At 38.4% G+C, this 27,627-nt stretch overlaps 2 protein-coding genes across 10 annotated transcripts in view; both read left to right on the forward strand.

The window, feature by feature from the left end:
• Nucleotides 1–48: 48 nt before the first annotated feature.
• Nucleotides 49–9,847, forward strand: LOC119745818 (tudor and KH domain-containing protein-like). The gene is made up of 13 exons (XM_038222437.1): nucleotides 49–153; nucleotides 531–573; nucleotides 1,100–1,270; nucleotides 1,885–2,003; nucleotides 3,004–3,078; nucleotides 3,566–3,692; nucleotides 4,116–4,258; nucleotides 5,141–5,303; nucleotides 5,816–6,000; nucleotides 6,454–6,629; nucleotides 7,035–7,099; nucleotides 7,682–7,833; nucleotides 8,340–9,847. The coding sequence occupies exons 3-13, from the start codon at nucleotides 1,171–1,173 to the stop codon at nucleotides 8,544–8,546; spliced, it is 1,512 nt and encodes a 503-aa protein (XP_038078365.1). The 5' UTR covers nucleotides 49–153; nucleotides 531–573; nucleotides 1,100–1,170; the 3' UTR covers nucleotides 8,547–9,847.
• Nucleotides 9,848–11,391: 1,544 nt separating this feature from the next.
• Nucleotides 11,392–27,627, forward strand: part of LOC119745743 — a 36,354-nt gene continuing 20,118 nt past the window's right edge. For 4 of the 9 annotated variants that reach the window (XM_038222307.1, XM_038222300.1, XM_038222302.1 and 1 more), the window contains exons 1-3: nucleotides 11,392–11,576; nucleotides 12,526–12,600; nucleotides 14,758–14,830. Coding sequence is in view for 3 of the 9 variants with exons in the window: in XM_038222300.1 (XP_038078228.1) it covers nucleotides 11,526–11,576; nucleotides 12,526–12,600; nucleotides 14,758–14,830 (199 nt within the window). In the remaining 6 variants the exon portion in view is untranslated. Of the gene's footprint in view, nucleotides 11,577–12,525; nucleotides 12,601–14,757; nucleotides 14,831–23,482; nucleotides 23,542–26,180; nucleotides 26,222–27,627 lie in introns of all 9 variants that reach the window. The other 5 variants (XM_038222303.1, XM_038222305.1, XM_038222304.1 and 2 more) reach the window with 3 other exon arrangements.

Raw genomic sequence — 27,627 nt, forward strand, 5'->3', positions numbered from 1 at the left:
GACGGTCTGGACAATTTTTAACCAACAGAGGGCGCCATTGCACAATGACTGTAGGAGAAATTTTTACGCACACTGCGGCGCTGTTATCACGTTTTTACTGTTAAGTTCTGTACTGCTGGACGAAACTGCCGTCCCTTTTTTGTGCATGTGAGTGTAAGTAAATACCGATATTCACAGTAGTAGTACGATAACAAACTTGTAGTTCATAATTTATGATGATTTAAGAGCTTTTGTTCGCTGTTTGCCGAACTGGCTCCGATTGTGTCTAGCCACTAGGCACTACTAGTGGCGTAAATCCGTCTCGGCGTGGCGTGACGTACGTGGGGAGATCTGGGATGACCAACATGACCAAAAATCCCAAAATTGCCCGGTCGTGGAAATTCGAAAGGGGGGGGGGGGGCTGGACACCACATGCCACCAGGGGATGCTGTTCACATCTCATGCAAACTTGCGCGTTTACGGACGTCCCTTATATCAAAATGGTGCAGTAAAGCTCTTTCCTAATTGTTTGTTCTCTGTTTTTTTTTCAGAACTATTGTTGCATTTGGACTGTTGCTGTTGGAAAGATACAAGGTAACCTAAAAATTGCCATTTTTGTTTGTTTCTTGCCGCAACATTCTGGGAGGGAGGGGGTCTAATCTCTCCCTCCCCCCCCCCCCCCCCCCCACCCCCAATGAAGAATGCTATATAAAACTTACGGTTAAACGAAAATGTGCAATGCCGGTAGACCTAGGCCTATATGGCCTACATGTATTTATTTGCGTCGTGCGGCACAAAATTGTTTCTAAAACAAACTGTCACTCAGTGTAATGTAGACCAATGTAGAACATACCAATATTTATTTCGAATTTTCGTTCATCCACTGAAAATCAGAAAAGCATTTTTCCAATTCAGATATTCGAAAATTAAGAGTATTCTCATTTCAAGAAGACAACGAAAAAAGTTCAGTTGCGTGATTTTATTTGTCAAATACCACTTTTTTGGTCAAAATATTCTCTAATTTTATTGTAAATTCAACAGAATATTATAATGAAATTTTTTAATTAATACCGACGACATTTATCAACCCGCTCAGATTGTGTTTCCCTTTTGTTTGCAGAGTCACAAATATGATGACATCATTGCTATAGCTCCTCCCACCAAGGAACTTTCCACCAATCACAGCCAGCCATGAGGGACAGCCTAACTACCAGGCAGTGGGTGGCACTCGGAATTACTGTCCCCGCCTCCTTATTTCTCCTCTACCTACTCTTTAGGAAAAGGGATGAAGGTGAACAAAAATTGATCAAGTTGTTTGCTCAAATTTAGATCAATGAATCTGAGACAAAAAAAATTAACTAATGAAGTTGGACTGTATCAACATGAACTTCCTGCCTGTCATTCAGTCTGCGTTGACCAATTAGATCGCGGTTTTTGGTCATTTGACCAAATATACACGGCCAAAAGATTGGTACAATCCAGACAGTCATCGCAGTACTACTCTAAAGTCCTTGCTACATTTGTATATACCAGGTGACCGCAAGTTCATTGTTGCCAACTTTGAATTACAGTTATTTTAAAGTAAGACTTATGAACACTATTTCATAGTTTTCTCTTTCAATACCAACTTCAAAGTTGTCAATTTTAGTTAAACCAAAGAATAAAACAGCTTCTTTTTCAATTTTCCAAAAAGATTCACCTGAAGTTTAGTCGGGCTACTAATAATTCAAAATAAAAAGTAAACATCGGCGATTTTTTTTATGTCTCATTCAAACGTTAATATTTTTTTTTTTGCTAGATAAATAGGCATTAAAACTGTTTGGCATAAAAACTCAAAATATAGCCATAGGGAACTACTTCAAGAATGACATTAATAGATGTGGTAAAAATCTTTGACTGTTCCAGAAGAGAATTACCGGCCTTCCAGAGATCTTGCCACGGGTCAGCAACTGACAATAGAACTGAGGGTACCGTATGACAAAGTAGGAGCTATCATTGGCCAACAAGGTGTCGTTATTAAAAAGGTACAAATATTAAAAATGAACCAATGTTGTTGTTTTTTTCCACCAAAGCCATTAATTATAATGTCTTTAGAGAGTCTTTTGTTACCGTAAGCTCCCATATGTCATAGGTCATACTATTTCCACCAATTTTGTTTTCAAATGTATATGAACTGTGTTAGAATTTATGCAGCATCTTTTGATCTTTGTTCCCCAGAATTTTGTTGCCATGGCACAATTTACAGAATTCAACCATTTGGAACGAAAGATGCATTCTCTACCAATCAGAAAGTCCTTGGTTTGAGTCCCAACCAAGTTTGAAGCTAGTTTGTGAAAATTGTATTTTGGCTCATATGTTGTTTAAAAGAAGTGCGTGTAGAATGCTGGTACCATTTTCTGAACATACATGTATGTGGTAAATGTCACAAAAAGATATGTGATGTTTAACATGGGCAACTGATTTGTTATCATATTTTTAATGTTTCATGTTGATAATGTTAAATTAACTACACTTTCTCCCGAGTCTGTCACACTTTGACATTAAATTTACTGGCATAGACACGACACCTGTTTCTCCTGTTACACAGCCGAAGGCCTTAAAGAGAATTCAGTTACAAAATCAAGTCAGCAGAAAGGTTACATGCGAGTGACTCTGCGGTAAAAAGAATTTCAAATTCTTTCCTCTGGTCGTACAACAGACATTCCTAGGCATGTTTAAAGGTAGAGTAGATCATTTGCAGCTGTCCAAAAATGTAACTGGGGAAATTATTGTTGAAAATCTTACCTGGCTTAAAGATAGTAATGGCACTATACTCCCAGTGAATTTTTTCTTTCTGGCATGCTGTCATTTTGAAGAAAACAACAAAAGAAGGACATTTCAAGTGATCGGTTTTGTAATTCGCCGCATCCGTGGCTTCACACGAAAATAATTCACAAATGACAAGTGATCTACCCTACCTTTGATGATGTAGTCCTTCACCCATCTCATTTTGACCTGTCATTTGATTTGATGGCATGATATCAGATCCAAGACGAGACATCTTGCCGAGTGAAATTCCATAATGAGACGGGACTGGAAGAGAAAGAGGATCGCTTCCTGGTGAGTAATTAAAGGGGCACTCTGTCTTTGGACGATAAAGGGAGTTATCTTATTATTGATGCTTAAAGGAGCACTCCAAATGTACGCATTAGCATGTATTGCTATCCTATATCCTTCAAAATGGGAATTGTAGCCGCAGATAATTAAAGGGCCAATATGGATACTTAAAGAGGCATGTGAGTCATGGATACTTAAAGGGGCATTCTAGCAATGGATGCGTAAGGAAGGTACTTTAAATGAGAATTTTCAAAATGATATTCTCACCTTAAGAGCTTAAAGGGGCACTGTAGCTGAGGATGCTCAAAAGACAGTTTATCAAAAGACAGCTTTGGATACTTAAAGGGCCACTCTGGCCACAGATGCTTAAAGGAGCACTCTGGCAGTCTTAGGCTGAATGCTGAAGGGGTCATTCCAGCCCGAGTCACTAACACAGTCTTGGGAACTGTGAAGCAAATTTAACTAAATCTGACAATATCATCTGATCCAGGTTATCCGAGGTAAGCCAGACAATGCCCTGCAGGCCGAGCAGCAAGTACGTAAGATCATCGCCGAACCCAACGCCATACAGACACTGGAGTTGAGGATACCACAGTATGCCATTGGCAGGATCATTGGTGAGTTCTAGACTCCTTGACCACACTGATTTTAATCTATTGCGGTTCTTGGGGGAGGGAAAGAGTGGCGCAGTGGTTGGGGTTTGTGACTCCTGATCAGAGGGTCAGGGGTTTAAATGCAGCTGCTGGTCCTGTGTTGTGTCCTTGGGCAAGCTAGTTTACTCCACTTGTCTCTCTTTACCCAGGCATGTAAATGGGTAGCGATATTATCTTTGGAGTAACCGGCGATGGATTGCCATCCTATATTTGGTAGGGAGGGTGAGAGAATATTCTCAAGCTTTTCATTCTAAAGAAGCGGAAACTAATCAATGACGGAACATAATCGACGACGGAAAATAATCAATGACGGTACATAATCAGTGGGGGAAAATAATCAATGACGGAATATAATCAGTGACGGTCTCAAATTTACCTATGTTGCAGGTCGCAATGGGGACAACATACGCAACATTTGCCGTACCAGCAAGGCGAGGGTCCGCATTGAGAGAGATGAGGAGAGACGTGATCCCAACGCGCTACGCCAGTGCCTCATCAAGGGAACTGAAGAACAGATCCGATACGCTAAGGTGCGGAAAGAGACAGAGAATATCATGGGGGAGCACGAGAGCAATGGCCCCAGTGCACTTTTTCAAAGCCACACTGCATTTTCTGGCCACACACGTCATGCATTAGTGTGTCATGCATTAGTGTGCGCATGTCGGACTTTTGTCAGCATTTGCTTTCCCACGACTGTGATTAGTCAAAGCATCAAAGGAGCAGTCTAATGCCCTATGTCACCATAGATTTTGAAAGGATTTAAACCTAGTTGTGCTCTGTATTAACTTATACAGGGTGAATAAAACAAATTAAAAAAAATTAAAAAAACGAAACCGATATATTATTGCTAATTGGAACAGATGTAGGGCACATGTAAATGAAAGGAAGATATCCTCTGTTAGGATTGAATCTCCTCTTTAAAATGACACCCTGATCATGTCATTACATTCACGGTTGACTGAGCAGTGACCAATTTTGTGAAAGGGTCTATTTAGAGAATTGTGCCACTTTTCATGGTGAAATCTCTTTTTTTCCCCACCTGGCTTGATTGGCAACCATAGCCTTTCACTCTTCAACAAATGGCACCACAAAGACCACAGTTGAAAAGTGGTGTAATTCTCTAAATAGACCCTTTCATTTTTTATTCTTACGTGTACACAAATCATATATCTGTTACTTTGTCTATGACATGTTTTAAACAAGTATGTTTAAAACCAGCTGGGGGCCTGGTCACTGGTAATGGCCCTAACCTTCAGCTATGGTCATTAGGCGTCCAGTCTCCTAGCTGGTTTAAATGTACGTGTTTCAAACCAGCCAAGCACGTATTTATTCCCTTATTCAATGGAGTCTGTCCTTAAGAAAGCCAATCTGTTGCGACTGTAACCTCTTATCTCATACGTTTTACTTTCTAGAGTTTGATAGAGGAGGACATCGCCAACGAAGAGGAGCACCGACGGAAATTGGACAATGCTTCGGCCAATCGGAAGCAACGGGGCTCCAAAGTGCCCAAAAATAGCACCCCTCTGGATCCCAGACCAGTTGTGGATACAGTAGTCGTTGAAACAAATACCAAAGGTTAATAGTAAATACCAGAAAGTAATTTTTTTATTTGTTTATTTAGCTGACACATGAAATAAAAGGACACTTATAGAAACAGACAGGTCCTAGGATTGCCTAGAAGCAAACCAAGTCATTATATAAAGGGTTCACCAGACAACAAGCAAAATACAAACATTATACAAAACAGCACAGTCATGTATAAAAAAAATTCAAAGTAAACAATACAATCACATAAGCACAAGAAAAAAAACAGGACAGCATATTTCTTTTTGGTTTTTTTAAGGACATTAAGATCCAATTATAAGTTTTAATAAAAATTCTAAAAGATTTGTATGCCCCACTGGCAAGTTAAGTCTCAAGCTATTCAAATAATCTGTGCCAAAAGCATTCCTTTCATTGTTCATCCTCGGTTGCTTGCTACTAGGCTTTTGAGTTCACTTGTGATGGACTTGTGATTGACGCACTTACGACACTATTGCATAAACCAACTCCCAAGAATTATTGATATTTCTCTTGATTTTTAACAGATGATTCCAATGCAATAGAGCACACTATGCAAATGCCGACCCACGAGGATTATTTCAGCATCTACGTCTCGGCAGTGGAGCACCTGGGCCACTTCTGGGTGCAAGTCCTGGGCTCCAAATCTGGGGCCTTGGACCTGATGATACAGAACATGACAGAGTACTACGCTGTCGACAGTAACCAACAGGTTAGTAATGAACCCTTACTCTTTGGGGAAGTTTGTTCGGAATCCTTTAAAATCTTCCAAAAGCCAAGGGACATCAATCCCTATGTCAAGTGCAAGTGGCTGATCTCAAACTTGTATAGTCATTCAAAATCTCCAGGGGCCAATTTCACGGCACTGCTAAGCAAAAAAAAATTGCTTAGCACAAAAAAGTCTGGCTTATAAAAGCAGGTTACCAGCCAAAACTCCACATGATGTTTATCGCTCGTGATTAGTATTCAGCTGTTGTTTGCTTAGCATAAAAATCACGTGGAGTTTTTGCTGGCAACCTGCTTTTATAAGCCAGACTTTTTTGTGCTAAGCAAATTTTTGTGCTTAGCAGCGCCATGAAATTGGGCCCAGGTGGGAGACAAAGGCTCAGTGTAAGAACCGTATTCAAAGTTCAGAATACACTCTTTATTTATTCATTCCTTTCAGCTGTGTAAGCCAGATACCCTGTGTACCGGGGACATCATAGCAGCACCGTTCCAGGGAGACGAGTCTTGGTACCGGGCCCGTATCTTGGGATTCTTGGAAGATGGCCAAGTGGACCTGTACTACATAGACTTTGGAGACAGCGACAAGATGCCCAGGGATGGTATATGCAGCTTGAGGTAATTGGCAATGTGCCAAGGAAAAAGTATATAAACAGTGTGGTAGAACTGTATGAATTGGCAAGGAGCCAAAGAAAGGCTTAGTATTATTGTATGAATTGGGAAGATGTAAAACAAAAGTACGAACTGTAAACAGCTTATTGTGGAAATGTATGAAATAAAGGTATGAATTAGAAACAGCCTCAGACTGAGTGGCAGTATTGTATGATTGGCAGGATGCCAAAGAAAAGTAAAATTTTGAGTTTGTTGGCAACATGCCAACATTCATGCCAAGGACCTGATTTAAGTACAGCATCAGAGAACCAGAACGAGCAAAACAGTTGCAGTTGGTTGTGTTATTATTAGATAATGTAAACCAGAATTTATAAAGTGCAATGTTGGTTCTCTCTGTTTCTTCTTAAACAGGAGCGATTTTCTCAGTCTTCCATATCAAGCAGTTGAGTGCAGCTTAGCTGGTATCCAGCCAGCCGGTAAGCCTAACCTCTGATTGTGCTTCAGTCTGTGTCCCCTGTCGTTATTCTGTTCCATTCAATCTGTCTGCTTGTTTTTTGATAGTTATTCTTTTCTCTGTCTTAAACCGCTAAATTTCATCCCCATCCCTTTCCAAACTGATTTGCACACAGTCCTGTATTGGAAAACCAATAAATTAGATGAATGACTGCTAAAATAATAACAACCCACCCAGGAGAGACACAGAAAAGATAACTCTGACGTTGGAACTTATATTACAAAGCAAAAAAAGAAAGAACTACTCAATACAGCATAATTCCTAGTAGGATGTAAATCAAGATGCTGGAGAGAAGATATGTCCTAAGAAAATACTGTTACACCAACCCGACAGGTGATAAATATTACGTTTCCTTAATAAAATTAAATCAGGGGGCTAATCATCCATACTCTTAGCAGAAGCTTAATTTTGACGAACGCAGCTTCAACGTGGTGCAGTTGAGACAAAGACCTGTAAAGGCATCTTAGGCAGCCGCCAGATGTCTTACCATGGAGCACAGCCAGATCAAAACTGATGATTTTTCATTTTTATTTCTTTCCCCCAGAATCAAGCTGGTCAGAAGAAGCAATCGATCTGTTTGAGGATCTCACATATTGCGCTAAGTGGAAGCCTCTCATGGCGCGGATAGTAAGCTATCAACAGACTAACTCAGGAACTCTACCATGCATAGAGCTCGTCGATACGACAGGAACAAAGGTACAGGCATTCACGTTGAAATAACATACAAATAGATTGGATGTTGACTGATTCCCTTCTTTTTTTTTCTTCCCTTTAAATCCTGAAGAAAACTACAGAAAGTCTTGAGAATTCCTCATATTTTGTGACTTCATATTCGCGTGCCTGAATAATCAATACAGAGCTTCAATATTGGATATAAACCCCAATACTCCAATCCAATGAGAAAGACTCGTATGTAGCAATTCATGTGCTTTAACCATTAAAGTGATTGTCATGCTTGTGTTCTTTGGCAAGACACTTTACGTCAATTGTGTCTTTTCACCCAGGAGAATAAAGTGTTACCTTTAAAAAACCTTATTCTTCAAAGGTGACGTGTTACTTTTTAGAAAATTGATTTTGCAGAGAAGTTCCACAGGTTATATTTTTTACAAAAGTCTCTGAAATCAACAATTGGAAAATGTTTTCCGCTTGTTTTTTTGGTTTGTTTGTTTTTACTCTTGTTTTTTTTCTTTATTTCTCAACAGGATGTGAATATTGGAAGCACAATAGTGGAAAGAGGCTATGCAAAGTTTTCAAAACTTGCCCTCTCAGACATGCCAAATCAGGCCCCCAAGACAGCCAATGGAACGTCCCATCTGCCAGAGGAAACATTGACTGTTCCACCCGACTTGGGGGAGATTGATGGAGAATATGAGGGGGAGTTTACCTTAGATGCTTCAATAACTGGCTGAAGATTGTAAAGTGCTCTCTGTTATCCAAATCTGCATGCTGCTCTTTTGTCACATTTGTATTTTTACCAAAAAAAATATTTTTTTTTAATCTTTGGGGCAATTCCACAGGTACTTGCATCACACTTTTGTTTTGCGTACTTTTACATTCCGTGTGCTGTTGCCTTCCTACTTGTCAGACTATCTATTTCCTTTTTTTTTGAATAAACATACCCAATATTCAAGGCTTTCCCTGATTACAACAAAATAGTTGTATGTTCCTCATTTGAGCATGGTAATCTTTGGAAATGTGGTTACTCGCATTACAAAAATAGGACATGCCAAAAACTTGGCTTTCTTTTCATTCAGTAGTTTACTTATAGTGCCACTGCAATAAGCAAATGAGCATTTGCAAGATATCTACCATACCAAAGTATAAATGTGGATAATAAAAAATGTAGACTAAATTCAGGTATAGATGCTAGAAAAAAAGGCTTGTTACTCGCATTTCGGTTACTCGCATTATAGTTCCTCGCATTATGGTTACTCATATTACAGTATGTCTGTCCATCATTGGTACAAGTTAAAACGTTAAAAAAAATAGTAATCAAACCCCCCAAAAAGTCTTGTGTCATAAAATATGAATCTTCCTGTCTGCCTTAAAAACAAAACTCACAATAACACTTCACTTTGCATGTAAAAACAAGATGCCAAAATTAATACATGTACTAAAAATCCATAATTTTAGCCAAAAAAAGGTTTTTGACCAAAAAAAACACACCACACTTAACCATATCCCATCCCACTGGCACATCACTCAAATGAAATATCTTGTTCTCTTTAATTTGATACCACATATGAGGTTGTGATGTTTGTAGTCCTTAAGATTGCGAAATTGTTCTACTTTTCAACCGCGTCTGCTTTTTGCATGGAATTATCTTTTATGATTATTTGAACAAGTCAACTTTGGTCGCGAAGCATGTTTGTGTGACCAATGCCCACATTTCACCATTTCTTGGTAACAGACCCTAACTTCTGTTTCTTAGGAACTTGGCAGATAAGCAAATAAGTAAAGGCCAGTTCAAACGATTTCTGAGCAAAGTGAATTCAGTGGTCAATGTCATGACATTGGCTTCACTTTTGTTTTTGCGTGGCCTATGACCTATGACCCCCCCCCCCCCCCCCCCTTTACGCGGAATGTCTATTTTCTGATCTTTTGAGTTTAAGGTTAAAGCTTTAGTGTAAAGTACATCTTTTTTATCCTAAAACATTTTTTTTTAATGATCCGTATGTTTTTGTAAATACACCCAAATAAGCCCATCGTTTCAAGACTTGACAAAATGCAGTTACAGGGTATAAATATTTCAGGTTTTTTTTATCATCTCACATTGTTTGAGGAAATTGTGTAGAGCAGTGTATCTTTCATAAATGTTGATCATACTTAAATGTACATGTATTAAGTTCTAATAAATTAATGGTGCTCATCTTACAGATTTTTTTTTTGGGGGGGGGTGTGCTGGAGGGTTATTTTGATTTGGTTATAATTAAAATTTCTAACAACATTGCTTTATAAATGGTCAACAATATGTGTACGTATCCTAAAACTTATTTATTTTTAAGCTGACCTTGAAACCTACCGTGCCCACTGGTTTTTTTTTATGTGTTTATGTAGTTCCACTAAATCCAGCTAAAAATGAAGTATTCAAGAACGAAACTATCTGTTGTTACTGAAATATTTATTTCTCTGGTCGGGATTTTCTCTTATCTTGAACTTTCTGTCATTTATTTGTAAACTAGTCAAGGGAAGAGAGTTATGAGTAAAAAATACTAGTTTTTTTCGCATTTGTACGTTGTCCCCATACATGTAAAGGCTTTCAAGCTGTTCATTGTTTTATGAATTTTAATTAACCTTAACTACCCTAATCCTTCAAAAATCAAAAATAGATTGTTCTAAAGATTTTATTATTTTAGCCCCAGCAATACACAGGTCTCAATGTCCAAAATTAGTTTCGAAGTTCTAAGAATTTTAAGAATTTCGGGATTCTAAAAAAATTGCCAACAAAGCTTACAATGTAGAATTAAAGCTCTATCACACAAAAAATGTTAAATATATCATCTGTATGTATCATCATATCATCATTTAATGTCAATAAACAACGAGTATATTAATTCATCCCGTCACCGACGAAAAAACACCGAAAGGAACTGTTTTAGTCACATGTCCACCAGAAACCACGTTCAGTAATATAAAGTTTGCTCTTTGATTTGTATCTTGTGTGTTGAATTTGTGTTATTTTTTATGTTTAAATAATGTCTGCCCCCCCCCCATTTTTTCGGTTTTCCTTAAATGCAATTTCCGATTATTGTTCCTCGTGTAGATAAAAATATACTGGTCTGTGGAGATTTAATAACCTAAATATATGCATTCAACACCACCATGTGGCCATATTCTTATCCAGTTAAAATTTCACTTGCATCTGAATTTATGACTTGTGTAGTATCGTTTTGTATTTTTAATTGTACTTTTTTTTTGTAGGGGGGCAGGGCAAAGCATTACAGAAGGAAAAGTATGTGGCCAAAGAACAGCGCCTTGTGAGACACTGATATTCTTCTTAGACCCTTATGTAGTTATTTAGTTCTCGAGTAAGGACACATGAGAATAATTAGAACCACAGTTTCCAACCACATATCTTATTTAACAAAAGTAAATTGTCTTTCCCTGAGTGTACAAGTTTTCTTGGTGAGAAACTGGGAAAGACAATTTGCATAGCGCCCTCTCGTGGTAATTGTTAACCCAATATTCATTGGTGTCCGGTAACCTGCGTTGTTCATTATTGATGTAGATTGTCGGGAACCAGCCTGGTCCCATCGATCTAGTATCTGCGCAGTGTACGTTACGTTAACGCGTACGATCCGGCCGGTCATTTGTGATTTGGGAGACGATTTGGTGTGCGATTGAGGTGTGAAAATTTGCTTTGCTAATATGAGCCAGAAGTTATCTTCATGAAAATGGCCGGTATCTTCGCTCGCTACAATGAGCCAAGAGATTTCCAGGTAAGGTTGAACCACCGTGTCCAACTGGAATTTGGGAAAGAATGTTGCAACCTGACGCGTCAGTGGCTGTGTACAAAGTCTATGGAGAGTCAAGAAAATTTTCTAAAGTATTTTTTAACAAAATTGGAAATATTTCTCAGTCCCAGATTCATGTCTTATCATCATTTTTGCAATGACTGACCTTCATTGAGATGATATATGAAGAAAAAGCAGCGTCAGGTTGCAACATTCTTTCCGGAATGTGTGTATTTTATGACTCAAATATTGCCTTTTTTATATTTATTATTAATAAAAATATTTTAACAACTTTGAACATGTTTAACATTTTGGTGAACATGATCTCTGTAGTGTTAAGTGTTACTGTCGTATACTGGTAATATATTATGCCTGATTCGGCTTTCTTTCAGTAAACGATATTAAGCGGGAGACATCTTACAGCACCCTTTTTGACACTTAGCATGCTTAGAGTTAGACGAACATTGTAATGTATTAAATTACCACCATCGTTTGAGAAGCTAGCTCAGAATGGATAGTGTGTCTGACATGTGAGTGTGGTATCTGGGGTTCGATACCCCTGTTGTATTTTCGTTTGTTTGTTCTTTATCACAGATAAGGCCAAAGAAAATAATAGTTCTGCTTCCGGTTTCCCTACCTACCCTATTCTGACAGCCCCTACCCTAATTTTTTTATTGGGAATTTGAGGGAAAAAACACCCAAAACCATAAATTTCTACCTTTTACCCTTGACTACGCACAGACACCTCCATATGATCGTACACAAAAAAAATATGCAAAAACTGGGCATGTTCCATGTGACGTCACTGCTTTGCCGTTCAAACCAATCAAGAATTAACATGTCTACAAACCAACAGCAACTTCAATTTACTCCCAGAATAAAGTTCAGCATTCCGCAGCCTCGTTTTATTTGGTTGTTTTCAATGTCTTTTCAGGGCCAAGATCTCGACCACTATGAAGATGGTGGAGATGACATACAAAGAGCCTCTGTTGATGTCCACATACCAGAGGTAAATAGTAAAGATATATGATGAAGAGTGTAGAGACCCTGTGAGGGAACAGTAGATTGCACTGTGGGGCCAACACATGAGAGCTAGCGAAGGTCATGGGCTCCGTTCACAAGTACCCCTTCAATGGTTCGAAGGGGAGAGTTGGGGGGGATTACTGGGAGAGACATTTGCACCCATTGCCGACGATGCCTGACACTCACAAAGACATGGGTTTGTGTACATGTACATGTATGTACAGAATCAAATTAGTCGAGCATGCTTAGGAGATCTGGAAAGTGGTCAAAAAAGGGCAATCTATATGGTCCATGCGTATGACATCATCAGAGGTAGTATGTAATAGAGAGATGCACAACTTAACCTCGTTGAGGTCAAATCTCACAAATAAGGTTACTGTGGGAAAACGGCCGTGCATGTAATAACCCTCTATTGTTCACTGATGGAGTTCATAGTGTGTTCGAGCATTGGTGTGCATGTTTATTACGAAGGACGCACTACTGAAAGTAATTTTGTCCAAATGTGCACTGTCGCACAACACGGTACAAAGTGGCAATGGCATTCTTTACCTGTCATTTTTTATTTTGTTACATGTATACAGTTTATAAAAATGATTTGTGAAATGACAAAAATTTTAATCATTCATTTATTTTCATTGAAGGGGGCAATCTGAAAAACTAGGCATTGGTGGATTCATTGAAGTTAGAGTTCAAGGATAAGCTCTGCTCAAAAATACAAGTTTTTGTCCCTTCCAAAATGGAATTGTAGGCCCATTGTTACAGTTAACTAAATGTGTAGTGATTTATTGTTTAGAAGTTTGCATTTTTATTTAGAAGTTTCCAGTCTGTTGGAAAGCAGCACTTGTCAAAGAGACATTCTTAAAAAATAATCCTGCAAAACCAGATGATGGGAAGACCTGCATGCAGTTTGTGAATGCAGTTCCTTTAAGCACTTCTTCATTCAAAGGTCATTGATGTTTGCCATTTGTGAGATGCTCACAGATGCAATTACTTAAGAAAACAAAACAGACAGCCTGCGAGCAACATCTCAATTAATTACGTGATAAGCTGCTTTGACTGAAGGCAGCCTCCCCCATCACATGACTGCGTCGTCAGTTGGGTTTGTTCTCTGCTTAAACTGTGTACCATACAGGTACATGTACATGTACATCCAGACACCTACATGTACATGTACACAAGAAAAATCCGCAAAAGTTTGCAGAAAAAAAGGCATAGTACATGTACAATGGTATTGAGCTGGCTTCTTAAACACTATGAATTTATTTGTGTTTATATGGGTGTTTGTAATTGTACACTGTTTATGCATTGTAGGCCTACATGTCCGATTTATTCACACCAAGGTTCAATCAAATAATTTATGTTCATACAAGTATTTCAAAATGGTTTAAAGAATTCTCTCAAAGTTTTCAACAAAGCAAATGTAATTTTGCAGTTATCCTCCTACTGGTGTGATCAGTCACAGACAGTCAGAAATTCAATCCACTTCCCCTTCCGTACCTTACACACATGATAGCAATTGGTAGTTGGATTATATTAGGCACGGTGATCAATTTCCATAGACAGACAAAAACATGTAACTGATCAAAGCATAGCTGCATCAAGTTACATAAAGAGTCACAGCAGGTCGATTCTGCTTTATGTCGGCAGGGAGCACTCAACTGTTAAAAATGGTCACTTGATTGACTTTGACTGATGGGAAGGCTTTGTTGCATTTACCAGCCAGAGAGGGAGGGATAACTTTAATTCCTCTGGCATTTTTGTGATTTACTTTTCAAAATCCCCACAAAATCCATCTCAGTGCAGAACCTTTAAGAATTTCTGGTATTTTGGCTGATGGACTACCAAAAGGGAAAGCCCCACTATTCGTTCCTCCATGCTTCACTGTGACATGGCTCCTAATTCCTCAATCCTGCAAAATCCTTCTTTTGGATTTTTAAGAAAATAGGAGGATAAGGATTGAAAGAACTCTACACATCACACTAATTGTTTCCTCTGTTTTCTGTCTCTCCCAACCCAAACCTCACTCTCCCCCCCCCCCCCCTCCTGCTCATTGCGGCCCTCACCCCTAACCCCCTCCCCTCAACTGCCACCCTTCCCCTCCCCACCCTACCCCACCCCTTCCTCTCTCTCTCTTGACCTACAGGACAATCTTGGTTACCGTCTTCTCCAAAAGCAGGGCTGGAAGCTAGGCCAGGGCCTTGGTCGCAAACAACAAGGTACTGGTTCAAACTTTGTCAATCACCTTTGATCTATGTTTCATGTTCCATTGTCCCTTTTTTTTTGTGAGACTGTTTTTTGTGTGTGTGTTTTTGGATTTTTCCTTCCCAACAGTATGTATTATATGTTTGGTTTTTTTTCATTAATTTTCTCTGTTGCTACAGATTTGGTGAGTGTAAATGAGAATGTAGAAATTGGTTGGTTTGTTTTTTGAACTCTCACTTTACCCCTTAAAAAAGCTCTGTATATGAAATTAGTTTACTTAGTGCACTGGGTTTTGTGTAAGTGTTATGTACTAATAAATCCATTCTAGGTAATAAAATATTCAGAAAGTTATAAGATTGAAAGTTGTTTGCATGCTTGAAGTGAAAGTAACATGTTGTTTTGTAAACTTATCATTTGTTAAGAAGTTTTGTAATAATAATAAGGAAGAGAAGATGACATATTTTCATATTCTGATCATTATGAGTCATCCATTCGTTTGAGGAAGTACGATCCAATACTAAGATTTCACAAATAGAGTCTCATCGTATCTTACAATGTATGTTCAGAACACATTTTAGAGAACATATTTGAGCTGTATCAAATGGCGAACGGAGGTCTTTATCTGTAACTTGATCTTAACATCTCGACACGAGCATCTAAAAATAACCCCTATCTGGTCAATATTTTCGACAAATTTCCCTGAAAATGCAACCTTATTTCCCCCCCCCCCCCCCACAAAATAAACTGAGAAATGTAGCCACAGTAAAAGCTAGAGTATGCATAGGGAGTGGACAGATGTTTATTTTATTGAAGGCAAGTATCAACTTTCATATTGTGTGGTCGTTGGCATATGACCAAGATTGAAAGAACACACACTAAATCAAGACCCTGCAATATTCCAGATAATAATACGTTGATGAAAAAAATCTTGGAGAATCTAGGTCAGTTATAGCAGCATTTCAGTAACATGTTATTGATGTATAAATGGGAGTATCCAATAAAGACCTTTGCTTTAGAAGCTGCTGAACATGCAGGTCACATCAGATACATGTGTACATGTACGTTGATAAAATATATACAGAAAATGGGTCGTTCTTGTGTTTTGAGTGTGTACATGTATGTACGCGTGTGGTTGTGATGGATTTTATGCTGATTCTCTGCTGATTAGAATCTTAGTGCATGAGCCAGCGATTGTGTACAGACATTTACAGGGCACACATGTGCATGTACATTCACCAAAGCATCTCCATTTGGGTTTTTTTGGGGGGGGGGTTGAAGAATTATAGAAAGGATTAAAAAAAAAAATAATTTTCATCATGTGAGTAAAGTTAACACGGATACCTGTGTGGTACAGTAGGGCTTACTCAGAACATCGACATGTTGGAGAAGATTTGTTTTTTCTGAACTTTATTTAATTTCCACCCAACTCCGGCACCTGTTTTTTTTTTTTTTTTTTTTTTTTTTAGCAGCACTTTAATAATGAATTTAGGACTGCATAGCCCAGCCACTATTACTTGACAATGACAGGGGGCTTAGCGTCCCAATTTTACAAAGAATGTACTAATTGGTTGACTGCGTAGCATCGGACATGTTGGAGTTTTTGAGGATTCAGGAATTTTTTTAAAAAATAACCCAGGAGTAAAATGGAATAAAGGAATAATACAGGAATAAAATGAAGTCATCTGAACACTGATGCTTTTGCTACAGCGTTCACACACTGTTTGTTTCCAGTATGCTCTCCAATTTAAAACTAATGACAGATCAGGAGAAAAAAGCAATTACTAGGAAAGTATCTGTCAATGTCATTGTACGTGCACGGATCTACACGTATAGGGCTTGTTTTGTAGAGTGCTGGTACATGTACTTTCACAAGCAGCGTAATTAGCGTCTGTCCAGTCAACTGTAACAGTACGACCATGGAAATATGTAAATGCCAAGAAATACATGTACATGTACTGCAGTATTTGAGATTTTTCCTGAAAGCCATGAGCGTACATGTACATGTATCATGTATGGCACGTGTACATGTATGCAGTAATGCAATTCGTGCAGTGTACCGTCACACATGTACATGTACATGTACATTTGAACAACCTCCACACATGTATGTGGTACATATCCATACATGTTTGTGGTACATGTACATGTGTAGGTATAACATACATGTACATGTAAATGTCCTTGTGCACATATACATGTACATGTACATTCATGTACATGTTGGTACATGTATCGTGCATTCCTTAGGCAACATTTGTTTCAGAGATGATTTCATTGACGATTTTGTTGAATGCGTCTATACATGTAGGTATAATCCCCGAGTCATGCCATCAATTCAGATATTTGATTTAATTAACGAGTGTCGTCCTTTTAGGGGCAGGCAAAGAGACAAGCTTTTAGTAGTGTACAGGAAAACTGCCGATAGCAAATAACGTCCTTTATTAAATAAACATGTTGAAGTTAAAACGTCTGTGAGAGTTAAGTGTATATGGTTCCCACCGTGTAATATTGAACACAAGTAATTGTATTGATTGATCAAGGAAAGGAATGGCAAAAAAAAAAATTACTAGAAATTCAAGATGGAAATTGATATGCGCAACTTCGAGTTGAGATAATATACTGTAAATATAATTTTGTAAACTGTCAATGGTTCTTTCTTGTTGAGTGCTGCATTAACAAATTGTGGCAAAAAATATTTTGGGGGGCAATTGAAGAGAGCAAGAGAGTGCCTATGTTTCGTTTGAGTTTATACTTCCACCCAATTTAATTGCTGGTTGAAACAAAACACGTTTTGAAACACGCTTCCCAAATTTGGCCGTCCAACTTTCTGCTGTTGGCACGCTTGCCTCGCAAGGTTGACCCTGCCTGTCCCTAGACCAAGGACTTAATTAGATTTGCGGAGGCCCGTCTTGTTAGAATGCCAAGCTTCTCTGAAAAGAAAAGGCCAGACCGTTGGAGAATACCCCGGATCGGCTGGCATTTCCAACAAGTCCACAATGCAACGCTCAATTACGATTCCAGTTAAATAGGTCAGGGAGAAGTCATATCAAGGGACGCGTAGGAGGCGAGACTGATATCAGTTGTGACAAAGAACACGCATTGACAGCGGCACCACTCCTCAAACAAACATATTTCTTATTAAACATTCGGGCTCTTGGAATTTACTGTTGCAAAAATCCAACTCCATGTACATGTACATATGGGGATTGCATAGTCTTGAAAATGTTCTTATGATCCTGACCTGAGAAGTGCAAGTTTTTCCAACCAAAAAACACACCAAAAAATGATTAATTTAGTAATAAAATATTGATGGTAAAAAAAAAATTAAAATCTACTGATCCAATGAAAGCACCCCTTGCCAAGTTCTAAAATCGTTCAGTGAATGCCAGATATAGAGGTACATTAAAAATAAAAGAGACAATGAACCAATGTTTAAAAAAATTTTATAGAGAGTGACTTTTTTTCCTTTAAATTTCTATAGTTTAGCAAAACTGCATGTAACACCCCCTCCAAAAAAAAAAGTAACCAAAAAAATCAATACATCGGTTAACTTACAAAACCAAAAATTAAAAGATTAGTTAAATAAACCAGGCCTGGGTGGTTAATCTCAGATTATCCCATCCAGATTAACTGTAAGCTTCGTTATCTCTAAGAAAGTTATGTTAATTTACAGAACTTTCCAATGGTCATTGTACCGATGGAACCTTTTTGTGCACCATACATGTATGTGGCGATTAGCTCAGGTGACGCCCTAGGCTTTTTCCATTAACGATCCCAGATCCCTGCCACTTTCTTTTTTTATCGCAGCAAAAAAATCTGATTATTGGAGATTGTACTGTCAATTAGTTTCGACTGGAAAACATAATGGCATGATAACCTTGGCTTTTGTCCGTAAAAGGATGCCATGCGTGAGTGGTGATGATGAAAAAACCTGCCAGAACAGCACTCCAGCTAACTGTGAAGAAAAAAAACTGGACAAAATTCAAAGCTGTTTAAACTGTAGAAAAACTGGCTTTAGCTTTATAGAGACATATACACGTACATGTACCGGTACATGTACCGGTACATGTACATTTGAAATCAGTACTAAACCAATGTGCTGCATGTACATGTTTCTCAATTGCATTGAGCACTGTGGTTCACTACTCTCTGACTGTTTCCAAAAATATCCAACAACTATTGAATCCAACATCATGTAATAAATACAATTTGGTTCTGGATGGTTTATTTAAAGGACCTTTTTTTTTTTACAATGTTGATGTTGAAGCTCAAATTATTCTGCCAGCTTTCTCAGATGCAAAACGCCACATTGAATTTGGGAGACGGACAAATTTTGCCTGGAAATTTACAAACTCGGGGTGTTTGAATCAATTTCTATTTTGCTGATGGATCTTGTTCCTCTTGAGTGTGTGTGTGTTTCCCAAGATTATTTCAAAAAACTGTTTTTTTAGTTGATGAGATAACCGTGGTTGCATTTAGAGGTCACCATCACATTTCAGGAAGTGATGCTCCGCTACAACAACAAATGATGCCCTAGTAAAATATGCAGCAAGCAAAAAGTTAAATTACATTTCTGAGGAGCCCACGGTGCATGTACGTAACCTTATGGGTAGGGTTTCAGTCCCAAGTCGACTGGGAATGCAGTAAATTTCAATTGTCTCGGGAAACTGTATGAATTAAATATGAGGTAATCAGTTCGGAAGCTCACCTACTTCAGGAAATGAGTTTCTCATCATGAGGCTTGGGAATTACTTGTGATGAATGTAAAACCAGCGGGGGGGGGGGGGGGGGGGGGGGACCTTGAGGTGGCAATTTATGCCAGTGAGAAGACCTTCGTTATGATATTTGTGCATAATGTACGTGTACTTTATCTGTATTGTACATGTACATTCACTTGTAGTATGCACATGACCAGTAAACATAAAATACAGTACAATGCGATTCAATTCATTATTTTATTTCATCGCAATTCAATTCAAGTGAAATTCATCTTCCCAATGTGCACACAAAAAAAAACAGTTTACATGTATTGAAACAAATAAGAATTTACATTAAGCAAAAAGACAATTTAAGACAAAAAAGAGATCAAAACACCAGTAATAATTCCTACTTTGGAAAATGAAGTGTCAAAAATGAAATAGAAAATAGCAAAATAGGTAAGAATCATGTTAAAGCATTATTCGTGGATGCACTTGAACATCTTGAATCTGCCAAAAAAAGTGTTTAAAATAAGGAGATTCTTGCGTGTTGATCACAGCCGAATTTTGTCTCAAAATCTCTGGAGAAACATTCTACTCGGATTGAAATGTCAGAGCCTCGGGCTTTTAACATTGCCACGTACACCTGCGTGTGAAAAATGTACACGTGTACAATAAATGTCATGTATCAGCTCACCCCACTTGATGTTAATGCACTTTGCAGAACTTGCATATTTCAAAATACATTGGTCATAATATGCATGATTGAGTGTTCACTAGAAAGCAGCCTTCAGGCTACGGTAGTTTTGGTCGAGGGCTTTTTTAGTGAATTTTCATGGGGCATTTTCAATCTGGTCGGATAGATTTCATGGTTGTACCGGTACAAGTACATGTGGTACAATATAGTGTGAAAATGAGTTTGAGAGTATTCAATTCCAACTTGCTGTCTACAGATCAATAACCCTGCTACATGTAGAAAGAATACTCGTAGACAGAATATGTATGGTCCATAATGCATTGACCCACTAGTCTTGAAGTGTGACATGTGTGATGTAGTACATGGGGCTTATCTGCTAGACTCTTTTTGAGTACATGCTGCCAAATCAATAATCCATTATATCTAGGCTTCTGTTGAGATTACTAGGTACATTGACAAAGTGTATTCATCTACATGTACATGTACACACACACACGCGTACATCAACATGTACATGTAGTACATCACTTACAATACATGTACATGTACTGTTTTGAGAAATTCAATTCATGATTTACTACCTGTATTTGTATACATGCACGTATACATGCGTTTGTTTATGGTGTAAATCGAGGACACACACGTGCAACATCATCGGTGAATCGAGGACGACCACGATTAGAAAACGTGTACAAAACCAATGAGAGCTGTTGCGAAAAAGTACAAACAAACAAGGGAAAAGGGAAGAAGAACAAAAGAAAATCCTTGATTTACCCCATAAACAAACGCGTACATGTACTGGTAGCCACTAGCCTGCCCTCATTTGTTCAGTAGATTTACATGTACATGTACATGTAAGTTTTAGTACAGAAAAACTCATTGTTATGCGTGCTCAATTGTACCACTACCAGGCTGTGCATGACGAAACACAGTATGAAAATTTCCAACTTAACAACATCAAACTGACATTTTCTGGACCGCTGCTATTTGGCCTACGTGTCAACTCTCTGGCTGGGTCCTCAAGCCTCGTGCAAGCACTTAACGGAAAAATGGCATGAATTTTTCTTTTAATAATTAATCTAAACCCTGGCCTATACAATGCCCCCTGCTTTACATGATTGTAAACTGGGCATTGTGCGCATCGTTAGAAAACATTTTTATGTTTGCAGTGACATTTATCACGGAGCCACACGTGTACATTGTAATTTGTAGCTGTTTGTACAGTATGTACATTATGGACAGTTCTTACAAATACATTTTTTTGGGTACATGTACGTAGTACGTAGAGTAAATATTTATTGTACATGGATAATCATACAGAAATTAAAATTCTTTATGAATTGGACAGCCATGTACAATATACGGTATGTACATGTACTGTACATACACGTGTAGTTGTGGGTTTTGGGAAGGAAGTTTTTGAGAATTTTCTTTTTTTTTTCATTTGTTGGTTTCAAGTAAATTGCATGTATGTAACATGTACAGCACATTTATGTACCGTTGTATGCATGCATGTGTCTTGATCGCCAAACAAACAATTTGCATTGGAGAATTGTGTCTCTGCGTGCATGTTCTGTGTGTCACGTAGTCCTGATTTTTTTGGTTGATTGGTGAGATTGATGCAGGTTTAATCAAACATTCAGGCCTAGAAGCTCCAAGATTGAAAATGTAATCTATTTGTAATGCACGGTCTTTGTGTGTGTAATCAATGAAGGTGTACTAGGCAAAATTGCAGGCAATGCTACATGTAATTATCTTTTTGAGAAATGGCAGACACAACAGGATCGGAGGGTACTGATAAGCGTTTACTCAGTCCAAATACCGCCCTCCTTTTGTGTCCACCGTATCTGAAAAAAAAATAATGTGCTTTATTTTATGTGTACTTGCGTATCTAAATTGAGAGAAAATTTTAGTTTGTGTTAAAGAAATGAAATTGAATGAAATTATCCAAAATGTTTGAGCCAAACTGGTGGGGACGGCATTCAGGTCCTGATCATGGTCACTCAGCTATGGGTTCCGTGTGCAAACATGAGAGGGCGCATTGTGACCACTTGCAAGAGCCCCATGGATGGCGGGACACACTGCTAGCGCGTACTGGTTCACGGTTCACGCGTATGCACAAAGTATGCACGACTTATATATTCTGAATGTACACAAAGCCATGTAGCGTCTTCATATGAGCGTCAGGCGCCGTTGGCAGTGTGTTTGAATGTCTCTCACAGTGGTCTCACCCAACTCTCCCTGCCTGTACCGGGGAGGGGTACTTTTGCATGGAGCCCATACTGTCTACAACTGTGTCAGTTTTCACATTGTGCTAGCTTAAAAATGGGATCTTTTCAGTGCCATTTATGCATGAAATGTCACGACCCACGTGTTTGAAAAATGCCATTGTCGTGCAGTTTAAAAGAATCATTTACATGTATTTTACCTGCCAGCATCATTGTGTACGGTACCACACACTGTAAATGCCCACTTTTTGTAGAATGGATAGTAATTACGGACAACTTTAATGTATGTGTGCTTAGACATTTTGATTTACTCGTAAATGTACATAGTATGATGTAGGCATACCGGTACCTACATGTCCAGTGCTGATATTGCGTAGAGTTTGTTCCTCTCTATATTTTAAAGATTTTTTCCAGGTTTTTATTTACATTTATGATTATGAAACTGATTCAGATTTCATTTTGAATGGTTTAAGTTATGTATGCAAAATTATGTAACCCTACATGTACAATCAGGCATTTTTGCCACCTCCTGAATTCTCCAAAACCCTCCACTGTGCATGAAACGAATGACCAATCTTTTACTAAAACAGTCAAAAGGACGTCAATTCCCATGTAAAATAGTGGCTGGGCTTCCCTAATCCTACAAAACCCTCCAAACATCCTGGTGGGAGTTTGAAGGATCTTTTTGGGGAGGGGGGGGGTGATTTTTTTTTTTTTTTTTATTATTTTTTTTTTTTGACATGGCAACATTTCCTTGATTGGAAATCAGTGTGCACCATCCACCTTTTTGTCTTGATTGTGTAAGTACGATGGAAGCGTGGATCCTACATGTATCTTAATATTTAACTTCACCTACTGACATACATGTACCAGTACACGTACAATGTATGGTCTTACTCTTAAGAGAAGTCGACAGAGTAGATGAAACAAACGACAGGGCTCTGGACCGACCTAACAGTAGTTGACTGTCTATCGTAATCATCCACCTGAGAAAGTTTAAACCCCAGTTGTGTGTTTCTTTCGTTTTTATTTTTTCCGTTTCAGCTAGCTGTACGTGCTTCGATTCTTCCCCAGCCCAGAGGGTTAGAACTCTAGGCCTAAAGGTTAAACCAACAAAACCTATGCCAACATATTAAAAAACAACAAACCGCCTCTATTTTTTTTTTTTTTAATGTGTAACATGCCCATCTTTTTTTGCTTTCCCATTTCTTTTACCCGATCCCCGGCATTAATTCCTCAAGTAGTACTTAATTTTATCACTCACAGTTTAGGCATTTCACAATCACATCATTGTTTTTTTCGGTTGGATTGTTATGTCTTTCAGTGCTTGGTTTTTTTTAGTGTGACTGTTGAGGCATGTTTTTGGTTTTGTGTTCATTTTTTTCCTTGTTTTGTTTTAGCAGGATTTACTAAAAAAAAATTATTTGATTCTGAGAGAATGCTTCATGTTTCTGTACTAACAATGTCGAGGGTGTCTCAGATCTGCAATTATTGTCGTTGCACTTGCTTTGGCCATTTAAACAAAATGCGTGTTTGTAGTTACTGATCTTTCGTGAATCTAGAAAAGGTTAAAGAAATGAACTTTTAACCTTTTTTATAAGATTTTTTTCTGTGGATTTAGTCATTTGGGGACGATGACTTGGGGGGGGGGGCCTACAAAATTTGATGCCTTGTCATTCATGCATGCTTTCAATGATCCGACGTGTTTGTCTTAATTGACCTCAAACATGGTCCTGTTTTCCCTGGACATGCGGAATGCTTTTGTGTGCCTTCTAATTAATTTACATTTGGAAATATCCGTATGTACAGTGCCACAAAAATACGCAGTTAATGAAGAGCATTCTTACTGAGGCAATATATTCAACATGAATGCACAGGAGGATGTATTTACAAAAAGAAATCTTGCCATAGACATTTTCTAAAGTTTGGAGAATTGTTTGAAATAGAAATGAGGAGGGGTTTCTTATTCCTCTTTTTTTCGTGCCGGCAATTTTAATTCAAATTTTTAAAACAGCGTTCCTCGTTTGACAACAGAAATCCCAGTTCCATATCATAATCCACCATGTTGAAGTACAACAAAACTATAATTCTAAAGTAGTCTACACAATTTAAAGGCACATGGGAACATTTGCCGGAAACGCACAGGTCTGATTTAAGGAGAAAATCCTTCCTCAAAGTGAATAACCTGTGGAATTATTCCGCCTGAAATGGTTTCATTCGGGAGAAAACAATCAATGAAGGTGGTTTAAGAAAGTGGGCCCACGGGCACAGTTTGTTGTGTGCGCTAGCCGCGAAATCTTTACAATACTCCAAAAATTGTGCATATTTTTTCCTCTATTTTCTCAAAATGTTTAGTATCCGCTGAGCTGAAACTTCAACAAGTTAGTTGTTATGCACCCTTTTTTAGAGATTTTGAGCAATTTGTTCCGTCAAACTAAAAAAAAAGCTCAAAAAACAAATGGTACTACATGTGTGTACCTTTGAATGAATGCGCACCGCAATGGGAAATCTTGCACAGGTTGCATTTGTGCATGTTGCAGTAGCAACCTTCTGAGTAGCGAAGATATTGAAGTAGATGGATGATTAAATTGTACATCTGCGGCAGAATATCGTCTTGGTAACTTCACCCAGCAACGTAAAAAAAAATAACCACATCAATCTAGTATAAAAGTAGATCTTGACCAAAATGCACGTTTCAATCATGTGTGTGTGTGTGTGTCAGTATCTGTAATCTTCACTCAGGGCCGCTGTAGTGGAACATTAATTTTGAATTTCTGTAGATTTATGGTTTTGTTTTTGTGAGAAGGGTTTTAATCAAAATTAACAAATCAGATTTCTGGCTTTCGTCTTATTTTCGTATTTGCATGCCATGCTTTTTTTTCCCCCCTCGCATATGAACACTATCATGTTGTATGGCATCATGGCTGGTATGCTTTTGCACGTTGTACACCTGTTTTTCCTTCAATCATTCTATTCTAAAGTGACTGATTACCCTGCAGGATTGAGGCAGGTTTCCGTCCGTTAAGTACTTATCTCGTTGCTGCGTAGGCAATATTGCAATCATCAGATTTTGGACTCCTCAGGCTTATTAACAACTAACCAACTGCTGATCACCATACACGTACTGTAAAGCTACTCTGTCTTTATTTCAGAATTTTTGGGGTTAAACTCAGTTTTTTACATAATTTCTGCTGCTCTTTAAAGCTTTATATGACTATCTTCAAATCCCTTCTGTTTTAACCCGTGATGGATGTTTCTGTTTCAAAATAAATTTACATATGGAAGTGTGGGGAAAGGTCTTTAATTTATGCGCACATAATATACTTAAACATTTGCATGGCTGCTAAAACATTGCTTCTCAAATGCTGAAAAAAATCAGATGTTATGAAAAAAATCTTGACTCTTTAGGTGTTTATTTATTTATTTCAGTTCCTCTTTGGATAATCCTCATAAAGCTTCTTAAGAAAAGCTATGGTCTGCTAACACCGCTTACACTCCAGTTTAGAAATAAAACACTGATCAAATCTCTCTGTTTTGTAGTAGATTCGCTTGTTTTCACTGGCATAACATAAATCAACACCAACTTGTTTGTATCACTGGCTTCGCGTGGTTAGGGTGCATCTATTAACAGTGCCACATAATTTTTTAAGCTTGCTCGTAGGGCATCCTCGCACTTGTCGTGTAATCACAAGTCCACTGCGTGGTTGTAATCTGTAAAATTGTATTTTTGTGTGTCTTGCAGAAAGAGAGAAACCAGATCCAGTCAACTTGGCCTAAATGAATGTAACAATTGTACTCAATTCTTGAATTAATCACCCAAGTTTCCCTGAAGCTTATCCCTTGGATTAGAAGCATCTCCCATCCTAAACCCTTCCGCTGGCTCACAGTGTGCGTCCCTACCCTTCGTCATTCCTTACTCACCAAGTCATGTTACCTGTGTGCCCCATGTGCCTCTGTCTCATTAGTCTAACCCTCTGCACCAAGCTGATGAAATTTCCATCAATTCGCACATCTCCTTCATCATGTCCCTGGGCTATCCTTAATTAAACCGAGCACAGCTGACAGGATTGAAGCTCAGGAATGATTTAATCACGCATCTTCATCTCTCTCTCTCCCCCCCCCCCCCCCCCCCCCCCCCCCCCCCCCCCCCCCCCCCCCCCCCCCATCCCCACCACCCTTCGTTCTTTCTCATCACCCTTTCACATCTGGTGTCCTCACGATTGAAATTCCAAAAAAGAAGTTGCCAATTTAGAAATCCATCACTTTGTTTGTTATTAGTGCATTTCCAAATTCTACTGTGAACCCCCATCAATCTTCTTTTCTTTTTTTAATCACCCAATTACCGGTAACTCAGTGCCAGTGCCAGAATTAAAGCTTGTCAATCCTGAACACATGCACACATTGCCATGGCCTTGCAGAAGTCTAGAGTTCAGTGCACATTTTCATGTTTGTAATTCGGGAAGAAAAGTCTTTAATATTTTGGCTTTTAAAGGCCCTCAGGCATTCCATTTTGATACATTAACTCTAACCCCCCAGGGCCTTTTGGCTAGGAACCATTCTCAATCCTGCAAAATCCTCCAATTGCCGCCATGTAAAAATTGGATTCAGCCTCAATCCTCCAAAATCATCCGTTATTTCTTGAATTTGTTCAGTGGAGGGGTGATATGCCTCAATCCTTCAAAATCCTCCAACAGTTACCGTTAATGGGTTGAGGCAGAGTCTATGACATTCAGAAGCAGTAAGGATGATATCGAGCATAATGCAGGGCTCAAATATGCATGGCTGAACATGAACAATGCAGGGTACAGCCTACGAACTCGACACAATGCATCCTCCAAAGTAACGACACTATTTTGCCATTCAGCCTAAATCCTCCAAAACCACCTGGAGGATTTTGGAGGATTGAGGAACGTTAGGGTTAACTTCAGAGTTAAATTTAAGACTATAGAGCAATCTAATAAAAAAGCAATAAAAAATTGCATTAAAAATTTGATGTCAAAAAGTCAGCTGTTCCTGATAATATACATGTACATGTACATCACCATAAGCTGAATAAAAATTGATCTTACTATTATTTGATGCCTGTTCTCATGTTTCTGTCTGATTCATTTTATGTCGATGTGCATTCCATTTGGGATCTGTCCTCTTTCTTTTTTTCTGAATAACTACAATGTATGCTGCTACTTGTC

This window comes from Patiria miniata, unplaced genomic scaffold (assembly GCF_015706575.1).
Source record: "Patiria miniata isolate m_02_andy unplaced genomic scaffold, ASM1570657v1 HiC_scaffold_7, whole genome shotgun sequence".
NCBI classification, from domain to species: Eukaryota; Metazoa; Echinodermata; class Asteroidea; order Valvatida; family Asterinidae; genus Patiria; species Patiria miniata.

What these genes read in the sequence shown, in the direction of transcription:
- LOC119745818 (XM_038222437.1), top strand. Translation starts at nt 1,171, where the DNA reads ATGAGGGACAGCCTAACTACCAGGCAGTGGGTGGCACTCGGAATTACT. An exon ending in CTTTAGGAAAAGGGATGAAG is followed by an intron (nt 1,271 to 1,884) that starts GTGAACAAAAAT and finishes TGACTGTTCCAG; the next exon opens with AAGAGAATTACCGGCCTTCC. An exon ending in AAGGTGTCGTTATTAAAAAG is followed by an intron (nt 2,004 to 3,003) that starts GTACAAATATTA and finishes GCATGATATCAG; the next exon opens with ATCCAAGACGAGACATCTTG.